The sequence below is a fragment of the Squalius cephalus genome (assembly GCF_949319135.1).
Source record: "Squalius cephalus genome assembly, chromosome: 5".
Lineage (NCBI taxonomy): Eukaryota > Metazoa > Chordata > Actinopteri > Cypriniformes > Leuciscidae > Squalius > Squalius cephalus.
The window spans coordinates 42862855-42887122 of NC_137126.1; the positions used below are offsets into that span (position 1 = coordinate 42862855).

At 38.0% G+C, this 24268-nt stretch overlaps 2 protein-coding genes across 2 annotated transcripts in view; both read left to right on the forward strand.

Moving 5' to 3' along the window:
- Positions 1–7380, forward strand: part of mxd1 (MAX dimerization protein 1) — a 28419-nt gene extending 21039 nt beyond the window's left edge. Inside the window, exons 5-6 of the mRNA XM_079871022.1 lie at positions 904–1063; positions 5275–7380. Of these exons, the coding sequence (XP_079727148.1) occupies positions 904–1063; positions 5275–5468 (354 nt within the window). The 3' untranslated portion in view covers positions 5469–7380. The remainder of the gene's footprint in view (positions 1–903; positions 1064–5274) is intronic.
- A 14021-nt stretch (positions 7381–21401) lies between these two features.
- Positions 21402–22563, forward strand: neff1 (neuronal intermediate filament family member 1; the record flags this gene model as incomplete). The annotated part of the gene is made up of 1 exon (XM_079872882.1): positions 21402–22563. The coding sequence occupies exon 1, from the start codon at positions 21811–21813 to the stop codon at positions 22561–22563; it is 753 nt and encodes a 250-aa protein (XP_079729008.1). The 5' UTR covers positions 21402–21810.
- Positions 22564–24268: the final 1705 nt, after the last annotated feature.

The following is a 24268-nucleotide window of genomic DNA, read 5'->3' on the forward strand; positions in this document are numbered from 1 at the left end:
CTTAACAGGGTTTTCCTGGGTCAAAAAGGGCCTTTGGTGGTAGCGGACGAACACAGTCATCCACACACACAGTACGAAGTACCCTACCCATGTGAACTGCGAACACAGTACTGACAATAAATCCAAAATAAATGCAAAGAAACAGTTTGTAATATTAACTTAACCTATTTATTCATGAAATAATAAATACTCACTGGCAGGACAGATCATAAAACAAAGTGCTTAGAACTCATTTTTTATTTAAAAATCTGTAAATTTATATGTAAAAAAAATCACAATGACTGATTTGAAAAGTTAGTAATAAAATGACCCACATAATAACACATTACATAGAAAAAGTGGCAGGTGTATTTGACATACAGTATCATATTGTTCCATCCATTGCTATGGTTATCGCTGTCAATTAGATTCAATTGTGCATTTAAATACGGCTGTCAATCCAGAAACTATGCAATGCTCATTGTTAATGTTAATGCATTAACTATTGTTACCCTTATTGTAAAGTGTTACCAACAATTCTTACACACACACAAAGTAGGTTAGTTCATTACTATATGTTTCTTAGAAGTCTGATGCATGCAGTACCGTTCAGAACTTTTGGGTCAGTAAGATTTTTAATTGCTTTTTGAAGAAAGTCTTGTGCTGATCGAGGCTGCATTTATTTGATCAAATATACAGTAACAATAGTTATATTATGCAATCTTTTGTAATATAAATGTAACTTTTGATCAATTCAATTGCTCTAACTTCTGAATAAAAGTATTATCTTACTGACCTCAAATGTTTGAATGGTAGTATAAATAGAGAACTGAACTGATGTGCAGTCACACGTGTATGTAAATCGGCTTGTTGGCAGTACTATCCGTTTTACAATAAGACTTGAGCACATCTGTGTCTTTGCAGAGGTTGGAAGATGGCGAGCGGAAGGCCCAGCACGCTATAGACCAGCTGCAAAGAGAACAAAGGCACCTGCGCAGACGCCTGGAGCAGCTGGGTGTGGAGCGCACACGCATGGACAGCATGGGCTCCACCATCTCTTCCGACAAATCCGACTCCGACCAAGGTATATACTCACGGTTATGGTCAACAAGAGTCTTTAAGTCTTAATCCTTGTTCACACTGTCAGTCCAAATCCAATTTTTTTTTCATATCCGATTGGAATCCGATTATATTTAGCAAGTGTGAACGACAAGAAAATCACGTGAAATCCGATTTCATGCAACATTATGTGATTTGAAATCCAACTCAAATCTTATTTCTGGAACTCTGTTTCAGTCTGACCGCTCTGATCACATTTCACATAGCTAGCCTGCATTTCACTGTCTCACGCATATAAAATGTAAATGTGTCGTTGCAGAAGCAGGTTTGTGTTGCATTGTTGTTGATGTGCAGGTCGTACAGAAAATTATAATATAATGGAGACATCTCGTGGTCCAGTGATGAGGTGTTTTCACTTCTTTTACTGTGACGGAGACGGCAGCGCAAATTAAAGCCGTGCATGCCAGCCTCCTATATTTCTTCATTAGATGCAGTAGCCCAGCGCTGCAGCTTCACATCGTCTTATTGTTAGGCAACATTTCAAACCAGTCAAACCCGTCCATACCAACACAGCGTAATTGCCATAGAAAACATAAACCAACATAGATGTAAAACAAAAGAGCACCACGGGACACATAAACAGTGTGGACAATGTGGATAATTTAGATCAGAATCCAATTGGATTCACAAATAATCAGAAATAGGCTGACTGTGAACATAGTCTTAGAAACATCAGATAACGTTTAGCATGCATGTTCCAATACAGCTGATGACTGTTCACACATTTCTCTCCACTATTTGTTTGAATAAAACTGACAAAAAATATATTTAAACTAGCACAGCCACAGCACACAGCACAGATTTGTGAGTCAAACTCTAGTTTGAACCAAAGAATCAATCCAAGTGTGAAAACAAAAACCCATCCAAACACAACTCGACCAAAACATATCTTAATACCAGGTGTAAACAGGGCCTAAAAGACTTGCCATATTCTACCTAGAAAAAAAAGATGTATGAGCGGTACACATGACTGTCCCACATAGAGTTAAAGTCACGTATGTGTTTAAGTATAAAACCACAGCTCTAAAGAATGAAACAAATAAGTAGATATTGCTTAGAACATTTTTACAGCATTATTACATTAAAGGATTAGTTCACCCAAAAATGCAATTTTGTCATCATTTACTCACCTTCATGTCGTTCCAGACCTGTAAGACTTTCGTTCATCTTTTAAACACAAATTAAGATATTTTTATAAAAATCTGAGAGCTTCCTGTCCCTCCATTGACAGCTACTCAACTACCACTTTGACGCTTCAAAATGTTCATAAAGAGATTGTAAAACTAATCCATATGAATTGAGCGGTTTAGTACAAATTTTCTGAAGAGACACGATCGCTTTATATGATGGACAGATTTATTTATTTTTTCCATTTTTGGTTGAACTAACCCTTTAAACATTAGATATAAGACTGTAATTTAAGACATTTTAATATATTTTTCCTCATGATTTCATTCTAGTGGTTTGTAGTGGTCAACCAATATGGGATTTTCAGTGGCCAGAGCCAATAATCTCAAAATGGCAAAATACTGGTTGTTATATGTGCATTTTTTATGACAGATGTGGGTGCACGTTATGTTACCTGAGCTTGATGAAAAAAGTTGCAATTGCAAATCATTACAGAATGTCACATGTTCCACCTGCCATATTCTGAAATATTAGGCAAGGTGAGTTTATTTCATACACAATGGTAATTCAAAGTACTTTACTTAAACATTTTAAGAAACAATTTTTCGATTTTCTGTGACCTAATCTAAAGTAAAATGTTTTAAAAGGAAATAATAAAAGAGAAGAAAAAAATAATAATAATAAGATGATACAGTGCAATCAGTAGGACGCAGCACAGTGCATTCAGTTTGCAAATGTAAGTTAAATGTAAAATATTAGGTTTAATAACAAAGCAAACACGAATACAGACGAGGAAATTGGCTATAGACTACACAGAAAGTCAAACAAATGTGGATGGATGGTGAATGTAAAGCTATAGAACAAACAAGGGAGCTGAACTGTTTGCGTTTGCAACATGTCGAAACTTGTACTGCTCATTTAGTACACATTAAAAAGAAGCCGAGAAGTAGAAATTGTATTCCTTTAATCATTTAATATCTTGCTTTTATGCATGTCACATTGTCATACATGCATTATTTACCTTGAACACAACAGGGACAAATAGGTAAGATCCATTCAAGGCTTCTAAGAACGCTTTTAAAAAAAAATACCCAGAAGCTTTTTCTTGTAAAAGGTTTTTTTAGTGGTAATGCTTCTACCTAGAACCGGTTAGTCATCTACAGACATCTACAGACTCCCATACACCGTCACACACAAGATTCAGGTTCACTTGCGGACACACGGTGGAAGTTTGATGATCACACAGGAAGCTCACATGGTTTTTCTCAGAATTCAGACAAATAATAATCTTGGGGAGTTTATTTTGTATATGCTGTGGCCTGTCCTACAAACAGATGGCACATAGATCGACTGTAGCACGCAGCACCACAATGAATGCTTTAACACCTAAATTGGAATGTTGCCATGGAGATAATGGGCCAGATTTACTAAGAGTAGCGCACTTCAAAATGCACATGAAAATGCTATAACCTTAATAAACTATCGACTGAAAACAGGTCTTAAAGGAAATTTCAGCTCACACCATGCAATTTTCACGTAATTATAATTTATGCGCATGTGAATAGATTTTTTAACATCTAAAGGAACAAATGCTTCATAAAACTGGGTGAGTGTACTATGTGTGTGACACAAGACAAGCATTATCAAGGAAAGTTTGGCAGATGATGTTAATATGAATGTTAGGCAAACTAAACGACACAGAGAAAAAACTAGAGCGCTCCTTTTATGTTAGTGTGCACTGTTGACTGCTTCATTGATTATAACGTGATCAATCTTGGTTGTCTTGTCAAACCACTTGCTTCCAATGTAGACATACTGTCAGACATCTGTGTTAACATCATCCATCAAATCTTTGTGGTTTCTGTTATTGTCTGAGCAAAATATCTTGTGTTTTTACCTTTACATTTAGCCTAAAGCTGCATAACAACAATTGTTATAATCCATTAACCTATTGATCATTTGAATAAAAAGACAAAAAAATTTTTCTGTATTTTACTGAAAAAAAACATCAACTATTAAATTACTAAATTATGAATAATAATAATAAAGAAAACAACAGGTGATTGCTTCTATTAAGTGTATATAATATAATAAATGTTGATAAATAATATAAATTCTATATGTATATTATAATATATAAAACGTTAATATGAAATGATCTTGTGCTTGGACTGAAACACATTTGTAAGTGATTTTTATTTTCACAGAAATGCATTTTTTCCAATATTGTTTAGTGTAATTCACTATCTGTGCATTCACTGTTCATTCAGTATTCTGTATATATTACATGCTAGCACCATCATTTTTATTAGGGCTTTTAATTCAAATATCTAATCACAATTAATCTCATAATTTTTTGTAGTTTTTGTAGATTTTCATAATTTTTCTATTTCACTCTGCAATTAACTGCAGACAAAGAAGAAATATATGCCAAACAATCCTAAGAATATAAAATATAAATAATATAAATTGTATTATAATATAATAATCTATTATAAATTATCTTTTGCTTGGATTTCAACACCTTTGGAAATGCATTTTTTCCACTATTGTATAGTAAAGTCACTTATAGCACATCCCTGCGCATGGTGCATAGACCCAACTTATTGTTAAATTGTGTAGATTTTCATTATTGATTATAATCGTCATTTTGTTGTTGTTGCTGCCATTTGGGAGACACTTTTGCATTTATTTTGAAATTCACAGTATTTAGCACCAGGTTTTATAGGGTTTTTTTCCCCGTGATCAGTTGTTTTTTATTGGTTTTACATAATGAAGAACACTTACAAATTACCCAGATTCTTCACATGAAACAGAACAGAAAACTGACTCTCCATGCCTCCAGCGGTCCCCCAGTCCACTCCAGACCACTGATACTCGCAAACAAATGACTTAATTATTATTTGATAACCGTTTTATTAGGGCTGTTGATTAAAATATCTAACCACAATTGTTTTATTCATAATTTGCACTTCAGACATAGGAAGGATAAAGAAAGAATATCTGCCAAAGAATCCTAAGAATTTTTTCCCTGTGTTTGCTTTGCAGAAGAGGTGGACGTTGACGTGGAAGGAACAGACTATCTGCTGGGAGACCTGGAGTGGAGCACCAGCAGCGTAAGCGACTCGGACGAGCGAGGGAGCTTGCGCAGCAGCTGCAGTGATGAAGGCTATTCCAGTGCCAGTCTCCGTCGCCTCGCCAACCCTCAGGAGAAGAGCCCAGAGCTGGGCTGCAGTCTATAAGAGCACAGATCACCCCGGTTCCTCAGCCACTCATCTCCAACCACTTCAACCTGAACCTCCAATCACCTTCAGCCAGGTCCTCCTCTAATACTTGAACGGTGTTGTCTCCTTTGTGACCGAAACAACGAAAAGGTCTTTCCCTTGCTCTGACAAATCCAGTCTAGGTGTGCGTGTGCGAGTCAAGAGGAGGAAGCACGGAGAAAGTATTGGAACTTGGATGTGCCGCCCACCAAACAGACCTCATAAATGCAGCACTAACTGGGAGAAAAGGCCGACCCTTCTTCACCGAGCCGCACCAATCAGATCTTCCCACCCATTTGCCTTTGCTCCCACCCCACCATCCTGGAGAGAGGCACACGATTTGGGACATTCCCATTCCCGGAAGACCCTCAAAAGACCCTTAAAGACCTCATAGCCAGATGAAGAATGTGTACCATACCACACCCACTGCCTAGTCACCGTCGCACTCTGGGACAACGCACCCAGGCTGTCTTACGTTCCTTCAATCAAAAACTGAACCGTCCAGACACAGGGCTGGGTCATCTGACCAGTTAGCTAACCAACCAGAGCATGGTATTTTGCACTTAGATGACAACGTCCGAAGGAGTGGCCTTTTTACACTCGTCTGAAGCCAGCTTTGCCTCGTCCCACGTAATAGCCAAGGACCGGATTTGGGAAAGCTGCGAGATCAGAGCAAAAGGGTTACTTCTACCATACAGGCAAAGATAGCTTCGTGTCAAGAGATGTGCTGTCATGTCGTTTTGTTTTCTAAAACGTCTCTCCGAAGGGACTGCAGCTACTTTAGTGATGTATCAGGCGTAGTGTGTTAGCTAGTCTTAAACAAAAAATATCTACCTGCACTGTCTAATACCCGACACTCCCGTCACTGCACGGGCAGAGATCACTGACGTGTTGTTGTTGTTTCCTCTCTTTGTTTTTTACCCAGCAAGCACTCATAATACTCATGCTGTGCGAAATCATCAGGGCGGTAGCAATACACCCCTCAACTGGACTTACCGGCGGATTCCGGACATCCCAAATGAGAAATTCTCTATTCGATGTAGTTTTTTAAGCATATGCTCTACTTTAAATGCCCCCCTGACCTGCCATCTTGAATTTTATTACTACAACCAAGGGACTGAAGCGTTTGCAGCATGAGATTCTTCGAAGGGTTTGTGGGTTGGGTTTATGAAACGGGGGTGGGAAGAGGGTTGACGTCTGGATCTCAGGTATCTCTTCCTCTCTCTCTAAGGACAGTGGCGTTTTTTTGTGTGTGATGCATCTTCTTCATGTTTGTCCTTTTTCTTTTCTCTCGACTGTTTAGCCCAAGAAGTGCGAGGGCAACTCTAGAAGCACATTCCATGGTTTAGCAGAGCTTTGCGTTATTGCATGGACTGCAGACACTTATACAATGGTCTGAGGCTTCAGATTACCTACTGTATGAGCGACGGACCCTTTCTACTCCTGCACCATCAGGCTCATTGTAAGAGTGTGTGTGTGTGTGTGTGTTCGTCGATGACTGCAGCACTGCATTGCAGTTTCACTCCTGCTACCCAGCTATTACCATTTCAGCTAAATGTAGTCATGATGTGTATATAGTTCACAGAAAAAGAGAGATATCTACCCTATATGTACGTATATGGATAAAGTATTTATATTTGATCTACATTATATGTTAAAACATAGACAATAAATATATATATATATATATACGAGAGAATATATTTAAGTAGTGATTGCCTTAGTTGCTTCGGTTCTCCTTATCGTTAGTTTCAGTGTGTAGTTAATTTGCACTATATATAGATACGTATAAATATATACCTATTTTACACATCCTAAATTCTAACTCTGTGCTTGCAGAACCAAAAAAAAAAACTTTTTTTCCTGCACAAAAATGAAAATGTTTAGATTTTTTTTTTTAAAAAAACAAAAAAATATATAAACTGCATTAAAAAAAAATATATATGATTGGGACGTATTTGTTAGTTTGTTGATGGCATTGCAATTGTGGAAAGTGGGTAATCAGTAGCCTGTTATTATCGTGCCTGATCGGACTTGGGAGAAGCGTTTTCCTATAACACTAGTGAGTAAAGTGGGTTCTGTAGGGAGCCAAGTGAAGGATCTATATGTTTGAATGTACTGAAATCTACTGTTGCATCACAAAGTGAGAGATCTTGAATTGTAGAATATCATTCATTTTTTAGACTGATGCACCAAAAATGGAATTTAAACTAATCGGATTGTTCATTCTTTCAATATGGAATGCTGCTGTTGGGTAGTCTTAAAAATCTTAAATGAAATCCCCCCAAAAAAAGAAATAAAAAAATAAAAAGTATAAAAATTGTGTGAGTTGTAGCCATGAGAGCATTAGAGCACCGTGTATTTTGGAAGGGGGGAAGGTGGTGTGCACTGTATATATACATGTTTGCTAGTTTGTGACGTCACTGTCCACAGACAGAGAGAAAGGGTTTGATGTTTTTTTTTTGTTTTTTTTTCTCCTTGAGGAGGGCAGGGGGTTTTGGGCTATATGCCTTTTGTATTGATATGCTTGTTTTTATTTGTTACAAGTGTTTAAAAAAGTGCAAACAAAAAGTGAACTTCCTTCTCAAGATTGTGTCTTGTTAAAATTTGGTGTCTTGAAGTTTCTCACGACCCACTCCCAACAAAGTAGGCTCTGCTTTCTGTGTAGTTTAACCTTTTTAACCCCCCGGCTTTCTGAGTCTGCGTTTCTCCTCTCATACGCCGTCTTCTGTGAACACCAGTGGCGGGACATAGCTAACGTGTCGCACTTATGAATGTTACGTGAAAGACTATATGGTGCTGTCACTCACACGGATGTGAATTCCCGCTTTAACATGAACCCTTACTTTGTCCCGGTGCTGCGCTTGTCACAGTCAATGATGTCACCGCGGGGGGGTAGATGTGCTACTTTTGATTTGTATATATTGGTTATGTACCGTACGTAGAGTACGAAACGGCTAAAGCCTTAAGACATACAAATGTATGAAAACAATTGATGTTATCAGAAACTGATTGCTGAAATGAACCCATCGCCAGTCATTCCCACTTATCGTGACTGCGTCTCAGGTGTTTCACACCTTTCCAAATATACATAGACACAAACATGTGTGCACACACACATCCTTGAACATATACTGCCTCTTGTAAGCTAAACGAAAGAGGTGTTATGTCTGTTTTACATCCAATCAAAAATGGACATTTCTATGCTGTTACTTTTTAAGAGTTGGGCTACTTTGATGTTGACTGCTAAATATGTGGTTAAAAGGAATGAACTTAAAATAAAAAATAAAAACTGAAAATGTAGAAAGCTTGTTTCTGTACACTATCTTAAAGGGATAGTTCACTTTGAAATTAAATTTTGGTATGTTTTAGCTTACCTCAAGGGCATCCAAGATGTAGGTGTCTTTGTTTCCGCAGTAGTTTCAATTTTGATATTTTTAGGTCAAACCGTTCTTGTCTGTCAGTCATATAATGCAGGTCTATGGTCACCACCTCAAAGAGCATGCACAGAGAAGTCCAAATTAAACAATTCCCCATCGTAAGTATACATTGATGGCCTAAGACACGAAACAAGCGGTTTGTGTGAGAAAACGAACAGTATTTATATCGTTTTTACCTCTTGTACACTTTCTGGCGCTTGCGCAGAGTAAGCCAGAACGTGCGCACACGTCACACACCAGGAAGCGCGTGCGCCCTCAGATCACTTGGACGTGGTTGTGTAGAGGTAAAAACGATATAAATACTGTTCGTTTTCTCACACAAACCGCTCGTTTCGTGTCTTAGGCCATCAATGTATACTTACGATGGGGAATTGTTTAATTTGGACTTCTCTGTGCATGCTCTTTCAGATAGTGACCATAGACCTGCATTACATGACTGACAGACAAGAACGGTTTGACCTAAAAATATCAAAATTGAAACTACTGCGGAAACAAAGACACCTACATCTTGGATGACCTTGAGGTAAGCTAAAATATACCAAAATTTAATTTCAAAGTGAACTATCCCTTTAAAAATGTATCTTTTGTGGTTTTGATTGATTCAGTGGCAATAATGATCTTGGAGGTCTTGTAATACTTTGAGAAAGTTATCCTTTAGCATTCCTATTCGTCTCAATGAATGTCAATTAATTGAATTAAACGCACCCCTCCCTTCATTGCTCCGCCGCCAAATGCACGAACACGCAATGCAAGAGCGGATGTCTATTTATCATAGCTGAAGCGAAGCAAAATAAAGAAAAGACGTCAAACAAATGAAAAATAAACATACAGTACACATACATATATATACATATATACAAGCAAGTATTGGTTGTTAGTCTCCAGCAGCTCCAGACAAACATGCCTCGTACCAGTTGTTCAAACCCGCAACGGATTCGAAAGATTTCATTGGCCATGTCAACCACAGTTCTGATTGCCTACAAAATGCCGAAACAAATACTAACCCTTAACTTTAGTATTGCCTTGGCAGTTTGGAGTTGTCTCTATCCATGATTTTTATTAACTGAATCCATGAATTTTGAAGAAAGACACACCAACAAATCCTGATTTTCTTCTTGCAGTTGCTAGTTGACAGTGGCAGGTTATTAAAAAAAAAGTCGCTACCTTAAATTTTTAAGTACAATCAACTTGGATGTTTAAAGTCATTTCAACTTAAATTACATTAAACTGACTAAAAAAATTAAGCAATTTACCCAAAAAAATTACGAGTTTAAGCAATGTAAAAACGTGTTATCTTACGTTATTGATCTTATAATTCAAGTTGTCATTAGGTTGTCATTCTAAGATGTTGGGCAAAAATTTCATCAATCATTTTGGTCCTAAACAAAAAAAAAGGGCAGATACCTGATTGTTTTGGAGTATGCTATCATATAAATGACATCAAAGCAAACATGCATGGACTAAAAGCCACAAATCTATTGTGATATTTATGGGGTCTTTAAGGATTTGACAAGCGGGCTAAAGGCCCGTTCACACACCACAGGACAATAACAATAACTGACGATAAAGATTTAGTTCTAAAAATAGCACTACTATAACACACAGAGAGAACAGATATTGTTGGAATCACTTTCAGAACGATTTTCTCCATCTAACGAGTGATAAAAAACATTGACCGCAAATCAGAATCCATTCCGCTTTGAAGAGCTCGAGCATTCAAAGCCGCAGACGAGAAACCTGCCGTTCTCATAAACAGCGCATTATCGTTTGTTGGTGTGGACGCTAATATAGTTATGGTTATCGTTATAGTTATCGTGCTTGGTGTGTAAACTGACATTTCTGTAAGAATTAAATGTGCCAGTTATGTGAATAAGTGGCTTTTTTTGCTCTCTGGCCTCACAGATCTTCTAATATGCTGGCAAGTCCCTGAATATGGCCAGATAATATCTCAGCTGCCATTCAATAACTAGATCAGAGAGGGGAACAGGGGAACGGAGGATGGGAGGATGGGAGCATGGAGGGGGAAGGGTAGGTGTCGTTTTTAGACAGCACAGAAGTGGAAGCGATAGACCAGACTAAGAAGAAAGAGAGATGAGTGCTATCAGGGTTTGGACAGGCCAGTTGGATTATGGCTGCAAAGCTACAATGCTCGAAGGTCACCATAATGGACCCGTTTCCCTCCTCTTCCTCAGCACTCTTAGTGTTTTCTGAGCAAAGTAAAAATAGCACTATTGTGTATTAAAAGAATTGTGTGCGCAGAGAGAGAAGGCGTCTGAAAAAGCTTGGTTTTCCTCATCTTTAGTGAAAAGCTGTTCATTCAGTGTTGAACTGTCACTAAAGATCCTGATGTGACGAATGTCCTTTACTGAAAAGGAAAATTCTTAATGGATATTGTTTTCTAGTAAAATTAAGTCTATAATTTCTTCAAATTTATAAATTTACTAGTGCTGTCAAATTGATTAATCACATCTATCATAAAAGTTTTTGTTTATATAATGTGTGTGTGTGTGTGTGTGTATATATATATATATATATATGCACACACACATTTAATATATACGTATATGAATATAATATATATATATATATATATATATTATAATTGTAATTGTGTACTTTTTCAGCCATTTATATAGTATATTTCTGTATTTAGTTGAGATTAATCTTAAAACGTGACATGCTTTGGATAAAAGCGTCTGCTAAATTATTAAATGTAAATGTAAGACAGAAACGTTTGCTTAGTTATCTTGTTTTATGCATGGTTTACTGGAAAACAAGTCAAGGATATTGATTTATGTGTTTATTTATTTAGTTAATTATTTGTAGTGCACTTACTGTAGTCTCGAATAGAAAGACTAGAGTACAATGGTAGTAATTTGTGGCTCAATATTTTTGACAGGAACTTTGCATTAGTGCTGCTGTGTCTGGGTTTGTGTGTGTTTGTTTGTGTTGGTGTGTGTGGGTCAGAGTCTGTTTGACCCCTCGCTCCACCCTCAGCTGTCAGATTAAACAAATCCGGCAGCTTATCCAGAAGCCAACCGCAGCGACCTTCGCTTCACACACACTGCAGCTCATCACTGTCATGGTTAACACAAGCCCGAATGGAACTTTTTGTGAGGAAATCAACCTCCAGTGTTTATCAGTAGATTATCTTAGTAGTAGGCCTACACTATTATTTTTATATTTATTTGTTTAATTTGTAATTTTATTTACTGTTTTAGTTGTCTAAATGAACAACATAGCAATCTTCTTGAGCATTAGAATTTAACTAATGTACTGAAACGTGTGTGCATATATGAGCTTTTTTTAAATGGTTTACTTTAGGATATGCTAATGCATCCAAAAAGTTAATAGTATATCTATATTAATTTAGATAATTAATTTATATCAATTTAATTTATTTCATTTATATATATATACTGTATGTATATATATATATATATATATATATATATATATATATATATATATATATATATATATATACATAAACACACACACACACACACACACACACACACACTTGCGGTTAAAATATATATATATTTTTTTTTTCATGTTTTTTGAAAGAAGTCTCTTCTGGTCACCAAGGTTGAATTTATTTGGCGAAAAATACAGTAAAAACAGTAATATTGTGAAATATTATTAAAATTTAGAATAGCTGTTTTCTATTGGAATATATTTTAAAATATAATGTATTCCTATATGCAAATCTGAATTTTCAGCAGCCATTACTATCAATGTTGAAAACAGTTGTGCGGTTTCATAATTTTTGTGGGAAACATTATACACTAAAAAAGTTTGGAGTAAGAAAAACAAGAAATTAATGCTTTTATTCAACAAGGACGCTTTAAATTGATTCAAGTGACTGTAAAGGCATAACTGGAATCCTGGAAAGATGGGAACAGACTTTCTACAAAAATATTAAGCAGCAAAAAAATTTGATAATAACAGCTATTATAAATAATTGAGCACCAATAATAATTAGTAATAACTGAGCTTCAAATTAGCATATTATAATTATTTCTAAAGGATCAAGTGACACTGAAGACTGGAGGAATGATGCTGAAAATTCAGCTTCGCCATCATAGGAATAAATTACATTTAAAATATATTACAATAGAAAACAGTTATTTTAAATGTGCAGAAAATATTTCACAATATTACTGTTTTTACTACATTTTTGATCAACTAAATTTAGCCGTGGTGAGCAGAAGAGCATTTATAAATCTAGCGTTACTTTATAAATGTGCTATTGTGAAAATGTTTAGAAAATGCAGAAATTAATCTGAACCTAGATTAAAAAAATTAAACAATGCTTTAAAAGTAATATAGCCTAGTGGTTTATGACTGCAGATGAATGTGCTCAGTATAAATGTGATGTCGCATTACCTGAGCACATTGATGTTCAAAGAGGCGAGTGACACTCTCACCTTCACTATCAGCCAGAGTGATAGAGGATGGTGAACTGTAGTATGGTCAGTGTGAGTGGGCCACACTCTCGCTGAAGCTGAAGCTGAAGACGCCACAGGCCCGTGAGCTGACAGATGGAGATGGAGAGCCGAGAGCTGGATGTGGGCTGTGATCTCATGGGAGAGCAGAACTGAGGGAGAGAGAGAGAGAGAGAGAGAGAGAGAGAGAGAGAGAGAGACATCTCCACCCTCTGCACATGATAACAGTCCACAGAGCGCAGCGAGAAGATGAGTGAACACACTGCTTTACTGACGCTCAAGCACGCACACACACATTTGAGCAATCAGCTGTACTGAATGTGTGAAACCCACGAAAGCAAACCCATGTCATGTTTCATCCAAAAATCAGAAGGAGAAATAGATAGATAGATAGATAGATAGATAGATAGATAGATAGATAGATAGATAGATAGATAGATAGATAGATAGATAGATAGATAGATAGATAGATAGATAGATAGATAGATAGTATTTTTATAAATCGACCACTAGAGGGCGTTATATACTCTTGAAATCAGACTGGTCCTACTGATCTCTGTACAGCTATGCATAAATAAAGGCTCCTCTCCTCGTGTCATTTTCCGAGACAAATGTCAAAAACACACATCGCATTCTGTTTAAAGTACATCTGTGACATTATGATGCAATACATTTGTTAAAATAAAATAAAAAACGATCTAACTTTAAGCTAGTTGCCAATGCAACATTGCTCATTTAATTTGGTTTAACTTTGTGTACTAAAATAACTCAAACTAAAGCTGAAATAAAAACTATATAGACATATTAAAAAGAGAAAATAACTAATAAGTGACAACATAATTACTAAAACTTTAACTAAAATAAAATGAAAACAGACGATAGAAAAACACCAGCAACAACAACTAGTCACCCATGTGACCTGAATTTAATGTAAGGAACCTAGACCTTAGAGTGTTAGACGACAATCTCTTTCTTTATTTTCTTCAAAGTCTGTTCTACAATAATCTATTTAGAAACGCTGGTTGTATTTCTCCTCTATTTTAATCTTTAAGAGGATTTACACAGGGAATTCCCTCCCTGTAGGCCTACACAAAGTCTCTATTTTAGTCTCGTGCATGTGTGTGTGTCAGACTTCTAATAACACAATGATGTAGTCGACTCTTTAACTAAATATTTTGGGGTGAGCTATGTTTGTCTTTGTGCTTCTTCACAGTGGGATGGGGTTTCACATAATAGATACCAAACAACAGGCAGTTCATTCAAGACATACAGAAAAAAAAAATCCATTCCATTTATGGGGATCAGATCATATTTTGTGACAAATAAATTATGCGTAAATAAACTCTTGCAACAAACATATTGCATCATAATGTCACAGAGGTACTTTAAACAGAATGCGATGTGTGTTTTTGACATTTGTCTCGGAAAATGACAGGAGGAGCCTTTATTTATGCATAGCTGTACAGAGATCGGTAGGACCAGTCTGATTTCATGAGTATATAACGCCCTCTAGTGGTCGATTTATAAAAATACTATCTATCTATCTATCTATCTATCTATCCATCCATCCATCCATCCATCCATCCATCCATCCATCCATCCATCTATCTATCTATCTATCTATCTATCTATCTATCTATCTGGACAATTTGCATATGCTTACATACTATTTTCAACCTAACAAAATCAATAACTGAATGAGACAGCAATTTGCTTAATTTTTACAGTAATACGATATTAAATATTCCAAACCATATTCCAAAAAAAAAAAACCCTATATCAAAACAATTACATGTAGCAGAACACCTACACAGGTGTTAGTCTTTCATTACCATCTGTACAAAAAGAAACAAGTTTGTATTGTAATGCAAACATGGACCATGTAACAGTGCAGAGAATTGTAAAGAGAGAGTAGCCTATCATTCTTGTTTTGTAGTTTCTTGTAAAGATTTTTTTTTTTTTTTTACAAAAGAAACAATGCTTCCTGTTGTTAGTGGTTTTTTTTAGGTTATTGTTTTATGAGCAAAGTGTGTAATTAGGTAAAAACATTTGCAAGGAAGAATGACTTGATTTGAGACATGTATGAAGTGTTTATAGTTTTGGTGCATTTTGAATGTGAAATTAACTGCTGTGCCAATTGCTGAATGTTATGCTATCTATCTATTTATTAGGGCTGTGTATCAGCAACGGTCACAATATGTATCGCGAAACAGGTCACGATAATATACACTCACCTAAAGGATTATTAGGAACACCATACTAATACTGTGTTTGACCCCCTTTCACCTTCAGAACTGCCTTAATTCTACGTGGCATTGATTCAACAAGGTGCTGAAAGCATTCTTTAGAAATGTTGGCCCATATTGATAGGATAGCATCTTGCAGTTGATGGAGATTTGTGGGATGCACATCCAGGGCACGAAGCTACCGTTCCACCACATCCCAAAGATGCTCTATTGGGTTGAGATCTGGTGACTGTGGGGGCCATTTTAGTACAGTGAACTCATTGTCATGTTCAAGAAACCAATTTGAAATGATTCGAGCTTTGTGACGGTGCATTATCCTGCTGGAAGTAGCCATCAGAGGATGGGTACATGGTGGTCATAAAGGGATGGACATGGTCAGAAACAATGCTCAGGTAGGCCGTGGCATTTAAACGATGCCCAATTGGCACTAAGGGGCCTAAAGTGTGCCAAGAAAACATCCCCCACACCATTACACCACCACCACCAGCCAGCACAGTGGCAACAAGGCATGATGGATCCATGTTCTCATTCTGTTTACGCCAAATTCTGACTCTACCATCTGAATGTCTCAACAGAAATCGAGACTCATCAGACCAGGCAACATTTTGCCAGTCTTCAACTGTCCAATTTTGGTGAGCTTGTGCAAATTGTAGCCTCTTTTTCCTATTTGTAGTGGAGATGAGTGGTACCCGGTAGGGTCTTCTGCTGTTGTAGCCCATCCGCCTCAAGGTTGTGCGTGTTGTGGCTTCACAAATGCTTTGCTGCATACCTCGGTTGCAACGAGTGGTTATTTCAGTCAAAGTTGCTCTTCTATCAGCTTGAATCAGTCGGCCCATTCTCCTCTGACCTCTAGCATCAACAAGGCATTTTCGCCCACAGGACTGCCGCATACTGGATGTTTTTCCCTTTTCACACCATTCTTTGTAAACCGTAGAAATGGTTGTGCGTGCAAATCCCAGTAACTGAGCAGATTGTGAAATACTCAGACCGGCCCGTCTGGCACCAACAACCATGCCACGTTCAAAATTGCTTAAATCACCTTTCTTTCCCATTCTGACATTCAGTTTGGAGTTCAGGAGGTTGTCTTGACCAGGACCACACCCCTAAATGCATTGAAGCAACTGCCATGTGATTGGCTGATTAGATAATTGCATTAATGAGAAATTGAACAGGTGTTCCTAATAATCCTTTAGGTGAGTGTATATCTAGCCTATATCACGATACGGGTCTGCACTAAATTTCACCTCAGCAGAATTTATTATAACATAACATTTATTATAATTTATTATAACAGCTGTTTATTAAACACTGCATTCTATAGGGTCATTGCTAATGCTAATGCTAACTATAGGCAGAGCAGATAGTTGCCCTTTGCATTATGAAGGGCCTCTGTAGCCCTGTATAACAATATATATATGTAGGCTATAACAAAAAAATATTCAACAATTCTTTCTTCACTGTAGCTCACGTGACACACTCATTCAACAGTCACTCACACAGAAACATTCCGCAACACAGAAACTTCTCAACGCGACAATGCAATTTTTTTCAATAAAATAGCTTCACCACTGAAGAGCTGTAGGCCTATTATCTTTCTCAGCAAGGAGTTTGAAGCAAATAAACTCGCCGCTTCACTGTTAACCCTCATCCTTCCATCGCACTTTGTAACACACCTTTGCTTTCCCTCGCGGGTCAAAATGACCCGAAGCTCTTAAATTATTCTTAATTTTCTTTTTTTGTCCAGAAAGCTTATTTTATTTCATTTTGATAATATCTTTTATTCTATTTTTTAAATTCTTTTTTATTTTTTTATTTTATTTTTTACCTTTAAACTACTAGATTTGACCAATAAATAATAAATAAATAGTAATTTAAGCACATTCCTCACATTCTTTCAACATAAAATTCAAAATAACTCACAATTTCATGCATAACCCTTTTAATTCAGCTCAAAATATCTTACATTGTGTGTCTTTGCCGACCTCTTGTGGGGAAAAAAATAATATAACATGATATTTCATGACTCTTGCCACTAGATGGCTCTATTTGGAGCAGATCCAGTAGCACCTCAATGCAGTACACAAGATCCGAGGGGAGGAGTCGGATCTTATATAAGGGGTGGAGATTGGTAGGTTTAGGGGTGGAGATGGGTAGGTTTAGGGGTGGGTGTAGGGATCAGGGGGTGGAGATTGGTAGGTTTAGGTATGTAAGGTGGGAGGAGTTGGATTTTATCCGACTCCTCCCCCCGGATTTTATGCTCTGCAGTGAGGGCCATCTCAGCAGATGAGCTGTTCTGCTGGGTCCTAAAGTCATTAATCTTCAGTGTGCATTCAGATACACATGTAAACGCTATAAAATAATTTTTTGGTAAAGATTTAGCATTTTAGGTTTTTCTATGTGTACTGAAGCATTCCTCACATTCCATTCATTCCTATGGGGTCAAATTGACCCGCGAGGGCGAGGGAAGGATTTAATACTTTTTTAAATTTCAACCACAAAACTCGAAACAAAAAAAAAAGTGTTTTCGTGGTTCAAATGCGACAAAAGGCCTAGGGTCTTGGACCCCTCTGATGAACACTCAAAGGTACAATATGTAAGATTTTTGTAATAAAATATCCAAAAGTCACTTGCACAACAGTGTGATATATTTCCTGCAGTTGTGTACTTTCAACATCCCAAAAGTTCCCAAAGATTTTTAATTTCAGAGAAATTCCTATTTTAAATAATGGCTGGTCCCTGGTCATTGTCGCCTGTCAATGACATAATATCCGCGATATCCCTGGTTTCCGCTTATACTGATATAGTAACCATGGTGACAGACGTGGACAACTGCATTACCTCTAGTGGCACGCTCACGCTGTTGTTGTTTCGTTCAAACATTATGGATCATGGCAAGCAGACTTTGGGACAAAAGGAGAAATAAAACAAGACTTAATATCACCGTGGCGTTTTCGAGATGCCGAGAGCTTCACGTCCGCGTCCATCTTTGACTTGACAGAGACGCCTCTTGCGTGTAGGCTACTTTATTAGACAGGTGAGCAAATGTAGGCTACATAAAATTAATCAATGTTATATAGCTCAACATGATGAAATGTTAGATAGAATGATCAGTATGTTATTCTAATGTTGATCTAGCTTACTGCGTGCCCCTTATAGCCAACAAACACACAGAATAACATTATAACTTTCAACACACTCAAATGCAGTTTAGTAGTGTAGACCAAGTGAAACAACGCTGCGTTACCTCACAAGTTTAATTTGTCTAATAAACTGACCTGTGTAAGTAGTAGCCTAATTCAGCACTTGCAGGTAAGCTAGTTCAGTAGAATGTCCTTATTACTTTATATCTGCGGGACTCGTGGGGTCTCTCATTAGCAATTGCGCCCTGCTTCCACAGTCATGTTAAAAAACATCAATGTATTCACTCATCTATAAACATTATTAGATCCATCGGCTTCCATAATTTCCATAAAAATAAAAGTTCCATAATTCTGCTTAGTGTCATCATCAACCTACCTTTGTTATTGTAAGAGGTTAGTGACCCCTAGCGGCGAATTTTTTTTTACATATAGTTAGCCTCATAGCATAATTGCCTACGTCCTATTTAAAAAACATAGGATGTAGGCAATTATGCTATGAGGCTAACGATTATTGTAGCTTCAATTTGTAAAAAAAAAAAAAAAAAAGAAAAAGAAAAAAGAAAAAAAATGATAATAATAAATGTAAAAAATAATAATAATACATTTTAAAAAATTAAATGACAAATTTAAAATGACCCGAAAATGGAGAAACGCGGCACAGACTGAGGTAATTCATACATGCACAATCTCTCTTTCCCTCAGGCCCGTAAATGCACTTTTCTGTGAATATAAAATCAAACTGGAGATCGCTAAACTTAAAGGGTTAGTTCACCCAAAAATGAAAATTCTGTCAGTAATTACTCACTCTCATGTTGTTCCAACCCTGTAAGATTTTCGTTCATCTTCGGAACACAAATTAAGATATTTTTTATTAAATCTGAGAGCTGGATCACTCCTCCATAGGCTTCTCTGTAATTGAAACTTGCCGGCCCAGAAAGTTAGTAAAGACAATGTTTAAAATAGTCCAAGTGACTACAGTGGCTCAACCATAAGTTTATCAAGCAACGAGAATTCTTTTTGTGCGCAAAAAACACACAAAAATAACGACTTTATTTAACTATCCATTTCCTTCTGTGTGGGCCTCTGAGTGAGTTCATGTAGTGTAACAGCGCAGCGCTTCTGGGTTGTACGTCAGAACGTAGGCTCACTATTGGCCAGTATCACACGCATGACCAGCGTCGGCCAATAGTGAGCCTATGTTCTGACGTACAACCCAGAAGCGCTGCGCTGTTACAATACATCAGGGTTTCTCAAACTCGGTCCTGGAGGGCCACTGTCTGGAGGGCCATCTGTCTGTCTGTCTGTCTTTTTGTCTATTTGTGTGTGTGTGTGTGTGTGTATGTGTGTGTGTGTGTGTGTGTGTGTGTGTGTGTATGTGTGTGTGTGCGTGTGTGTGTGTCTGTGGCATAATACGTTCCACTCACTGCAGTGGTCTAGAGCCTGTCATCCTTAAACAGAGTAAATGCTCATTCTCAGGTCTTTTTCGTCTCTTTCTCTCTCTCTACTTGTAGAATTGAAACATCAGCCTCAGAAAGTGCTGAGTGAAGACAGCGAGACCTGCAGCATGTCTCCAGGAGTTTGCTGGTTTGATCAGGCTAAACTCGTCCTGAGGTGTGGCTCCTGCCTTTGGCCTCAACCCAAGTCTGTGTGGTGCGACAGTCCTGCACTCGAAACAGTCCTGCACCCCCCCCCCCCCCAACACACACACACCGCTCCCCGACAGCCAATACTGATGACTCATCAGAAAAAAGTGTGATGGGATGCAGCTTCCTAAAGAATTCTGATTTTAACAGCACTCCTATGCATTTTGTGAACATGTCTTCTGTAACCTATTTTAGATTCACTATATGTTTGAGATGAATGCAAACTGCCGGCTGATTTTGAGTCTGCACAGGATTCTGCATCGAGGAGGGTCATTGCTCATCGGGGTAAGGCCTCCGTGTCTCATTCAGTATTCAGACACTGCAGAGGCACAGGCTGCCACCCGCATTACAACACACACACACACAAAGAGTCAGACACTCCCTCTCACTGCAACATGCTTCAATCCCATACCCATGCACACATGCTCACACACATGACATGAAATAGTTATTTCTTGATTTATTTATTTTTGTATTGCCATATTAAGTTTTCAAAAATTATTTTTAATGGCCCTAAAATGTAGCCTTAATTTTCTTTATATATATATATATATATATATATATATATATATATATATATATATATATATATATATATATGTATATATATATATATATATATATATATATATGTATATATATATATATATATATATATATATATGTATATATATATGCAGACATGCAGCAACACATGAATGATAAGGTGATATGCAAAACACTCACAAAATCAATCAGTTTGACTGCACCACATTGTCCTTAATGTTTCCGCATTACTTTTGTACTGAATTTAACAAACAATATTATAAAGATCCTTATTATGACATATAATAAAGTAACAATTTCAGCTACACTGCAAAATAAACTCAAGGCAATATTTCGGTTCCTCTGAACCTTCTGGAAATACAGAAATGAGTGCCTCAAATTCCCTATTGTGGAACTTCAATATATTTCAAGTGCTTTGAAAGCTTCATTTATGAACAACTGACTGCCTTTATTGCAGGAACTTTCAGGCTCAGTTTTGGCTTTTTAAAAGGTGTCCAGTGATTCTCCAGAGGTCATCCGAGGAACCCCATATGTAGTTTTTTAAATTTTTACATCTTTTGACCTTTATTTATCCTCAGTTCTCTGCATGATGACAATCTCCATCGCGTGAAAAGGGATGAGTGGCCACAAATGCAAAGGCAGGGAATGAATGAGCTCTCTCCTGGGACTCTGTCTTTTTGCTCAGGGTTGCAGGTTTCCCCCTCCACCACCGCCCCTGCGTCAGATGATGCTCGCGGTCTGTGCCTATAAAAGATGCCGGTGTGACAACCCGACCGGCACTCTCCCTCTCTCTTTCTCTGTCTTCCCACATCCACACACTTCACTCACTCGGTCTGTGATCTTGAGCATTTCAGCATGAGTTATTCCGGCGACATGTACACGAGCAGCTCATACAGGAAGATTTTTGGAGATGCGCCACGGCGCGTCCCCGTGGGCAGCAGCCCGTCCCGGGTGACGGTGAGCTACCGCTCCGTTCCCCAGCAGCAGCACCACCGCACCTACGGCTCTCCATCCCCCATGATCACATCCTCAAGTTACCGGACCAAACTCGGATCCGGCCGCGGCGTTGGCTACCAGCCGGACACCGTAGACCTGACGCAGACCACCGCCGTCACCAACGAGCTGAAGATCATCCGCACCAACGAGAAGGAGCAGCTGCAGGGCCTGAACGACCGCTTCGTGACGTTCATCGAGAAGGTGCACAACCTCGAGCAGCACAACAAAGTTCTGGAGGCGGAGGTCGCGCTTCTGCGCCAGCGCCACAACGAGCCGTCGCGCCTGCACGACCTCTACGAGCAGGAGATCCGCGAGCTGCGCGCCCGCGTCGAGGAGATGACGCACGAGAAGAGCCAGATGCACCTGGATTGCGTACAGATGAACGAGGCGCTGGAGCGCGTCAAGGAGAAGCTGGACGAGGAGACCCGGCTGCGGGAGGAGGCCGAGAACAGCCTGAAGGGATACCGCAAGGACGTGGATGACGCCACGCTGTCCCGCCTGGAGCTGGAGAAGAAAGTTGAGTCCCTGCTGGATGAGATCGCGTTCCTCAGGAAAGTGCACGAGGAGGAACTGCAGGAGTTACAGGCGTCAATTCAGGCCACCCAGGTATGAAAAAGTTATGAAAAAAAAAAAATTGTATCTGTTTGCTGGTTTTAGTGGGGTTTGAGCACTTTTTTTGCTGGTCAGACTGTGATGCCAACTAAAACCTGCATTACCAGGCTGGGAGATCATCTTTTAACAGCTAAGACCAGCTTGCCCATGCTGGAGACCAGCTTGGCCATGCTGGAGACCAGCCTGGGATGAGTTGTTTTTTGGTGGCTAATGAGAAATATGAGCTACTTAGATTTACATTGCAAATACATAACATGCAATAGTTGCTAATGCATTTGTTTTAATTCCAGAAAGATAAAACTAATCAGTTAAGCCAAAAAATGCATATGCTTTATATGGTATTGAAATCAAGACATAATATGCACAAAGATATTTAGTCAATTATTCTAAAATATGATTTGCATAACTGCTCGAGTGTAAAATGTACAATTTACAGTGTAAGACCTTATTTGGTAAGATACAATTATGAAAAGCATACAAATTCTGTTCCCAGAAATGTTCATCTCATATCATAGTTTTGCAGTGTGATTTATGACTGTGTGATTTATGCAGTGGCATAATGATGCAGATCTATTTGGGAATGACATTTTTATCAACTTCCAGTCAAATAAAACAAGTTGTGGTTAAGCCAAATTTCCCATATGCTTTGGGTTTGAAAATTGCTACATAATATATACCCTAAAATGCTTTGTCAGGAAACAAACATGTTCATCAATATTTAAATTAATTATATTTGATTTGCACACAACCAATCAAACATGAGTGAATTAACCTGACTACATAGCTTTACATCAATTTATCAGGTAGAAATATCTTTATAAGATAGAAACTACATTGAGAAGATCAGATTAAGCAGATAAAGCCTAGAAATACCACGTATCCATTAATGCTTTGAAACATGTTTATTAATAACTCATAGTGTGGGCATGCGTATCATGACTGTGCAGTGTCATTGAGTGCAGTGTGTGAATTTACAGCACTGCAGCTCAGACTGAGAATCTGACGCTGCACTGCACCAGGACCTCAGTCAAAATGTGCATTTATAATTCTCCTTCTCTCATGCAACTTTAACATCTACAAACAGAATATTTACTCATGCAAAGACAATGATAAGCCCTGGAGAGGGAGACATGTATTTGAAAGTTGAGAGAAGGTTGTTGTTGATGGGATGTTTAAACTTCCTAACCTCCTGGCAATGAGGAGATGGTGCAGTAGCGCAGATTTTTAGGTGTGGCTGCAGAGGGGGTGCAGCGGGACCTCTGCAGCGCAGCGTCCTTGAGAGGGACTGCATCACTTTAGAAATACTGAAATAAGTATTTCTACACTACAGAAGATTACATTTCCTTCAGTGTTTTACTTGATAACCTGAGTATAAGCAATTACACTGTGAATGTCACTGATCATGCATGGATTGCATTTCTCTGTGTTGATGATGCATTGGATGAAATGCATCCTCATGAAAGCGTTCAGGCAGTGTCATCTTTCATTGAGCATTAAAACTCCTGAGTCTGTGCTCCATCCCGCAGCCTCAAAGGGCCTAAAACTTTATTACCACAAATTACACTCAAATATTTGCACTGCATATTTCTACTGCATGTCTGATAACTTCAATACTTGATGCACTGTGGTTTATTGATTACATTCACTGTAAAACTGTTTATTTATTCACTGACAAATTTAAGGAACATTCTATATATGCACAGAA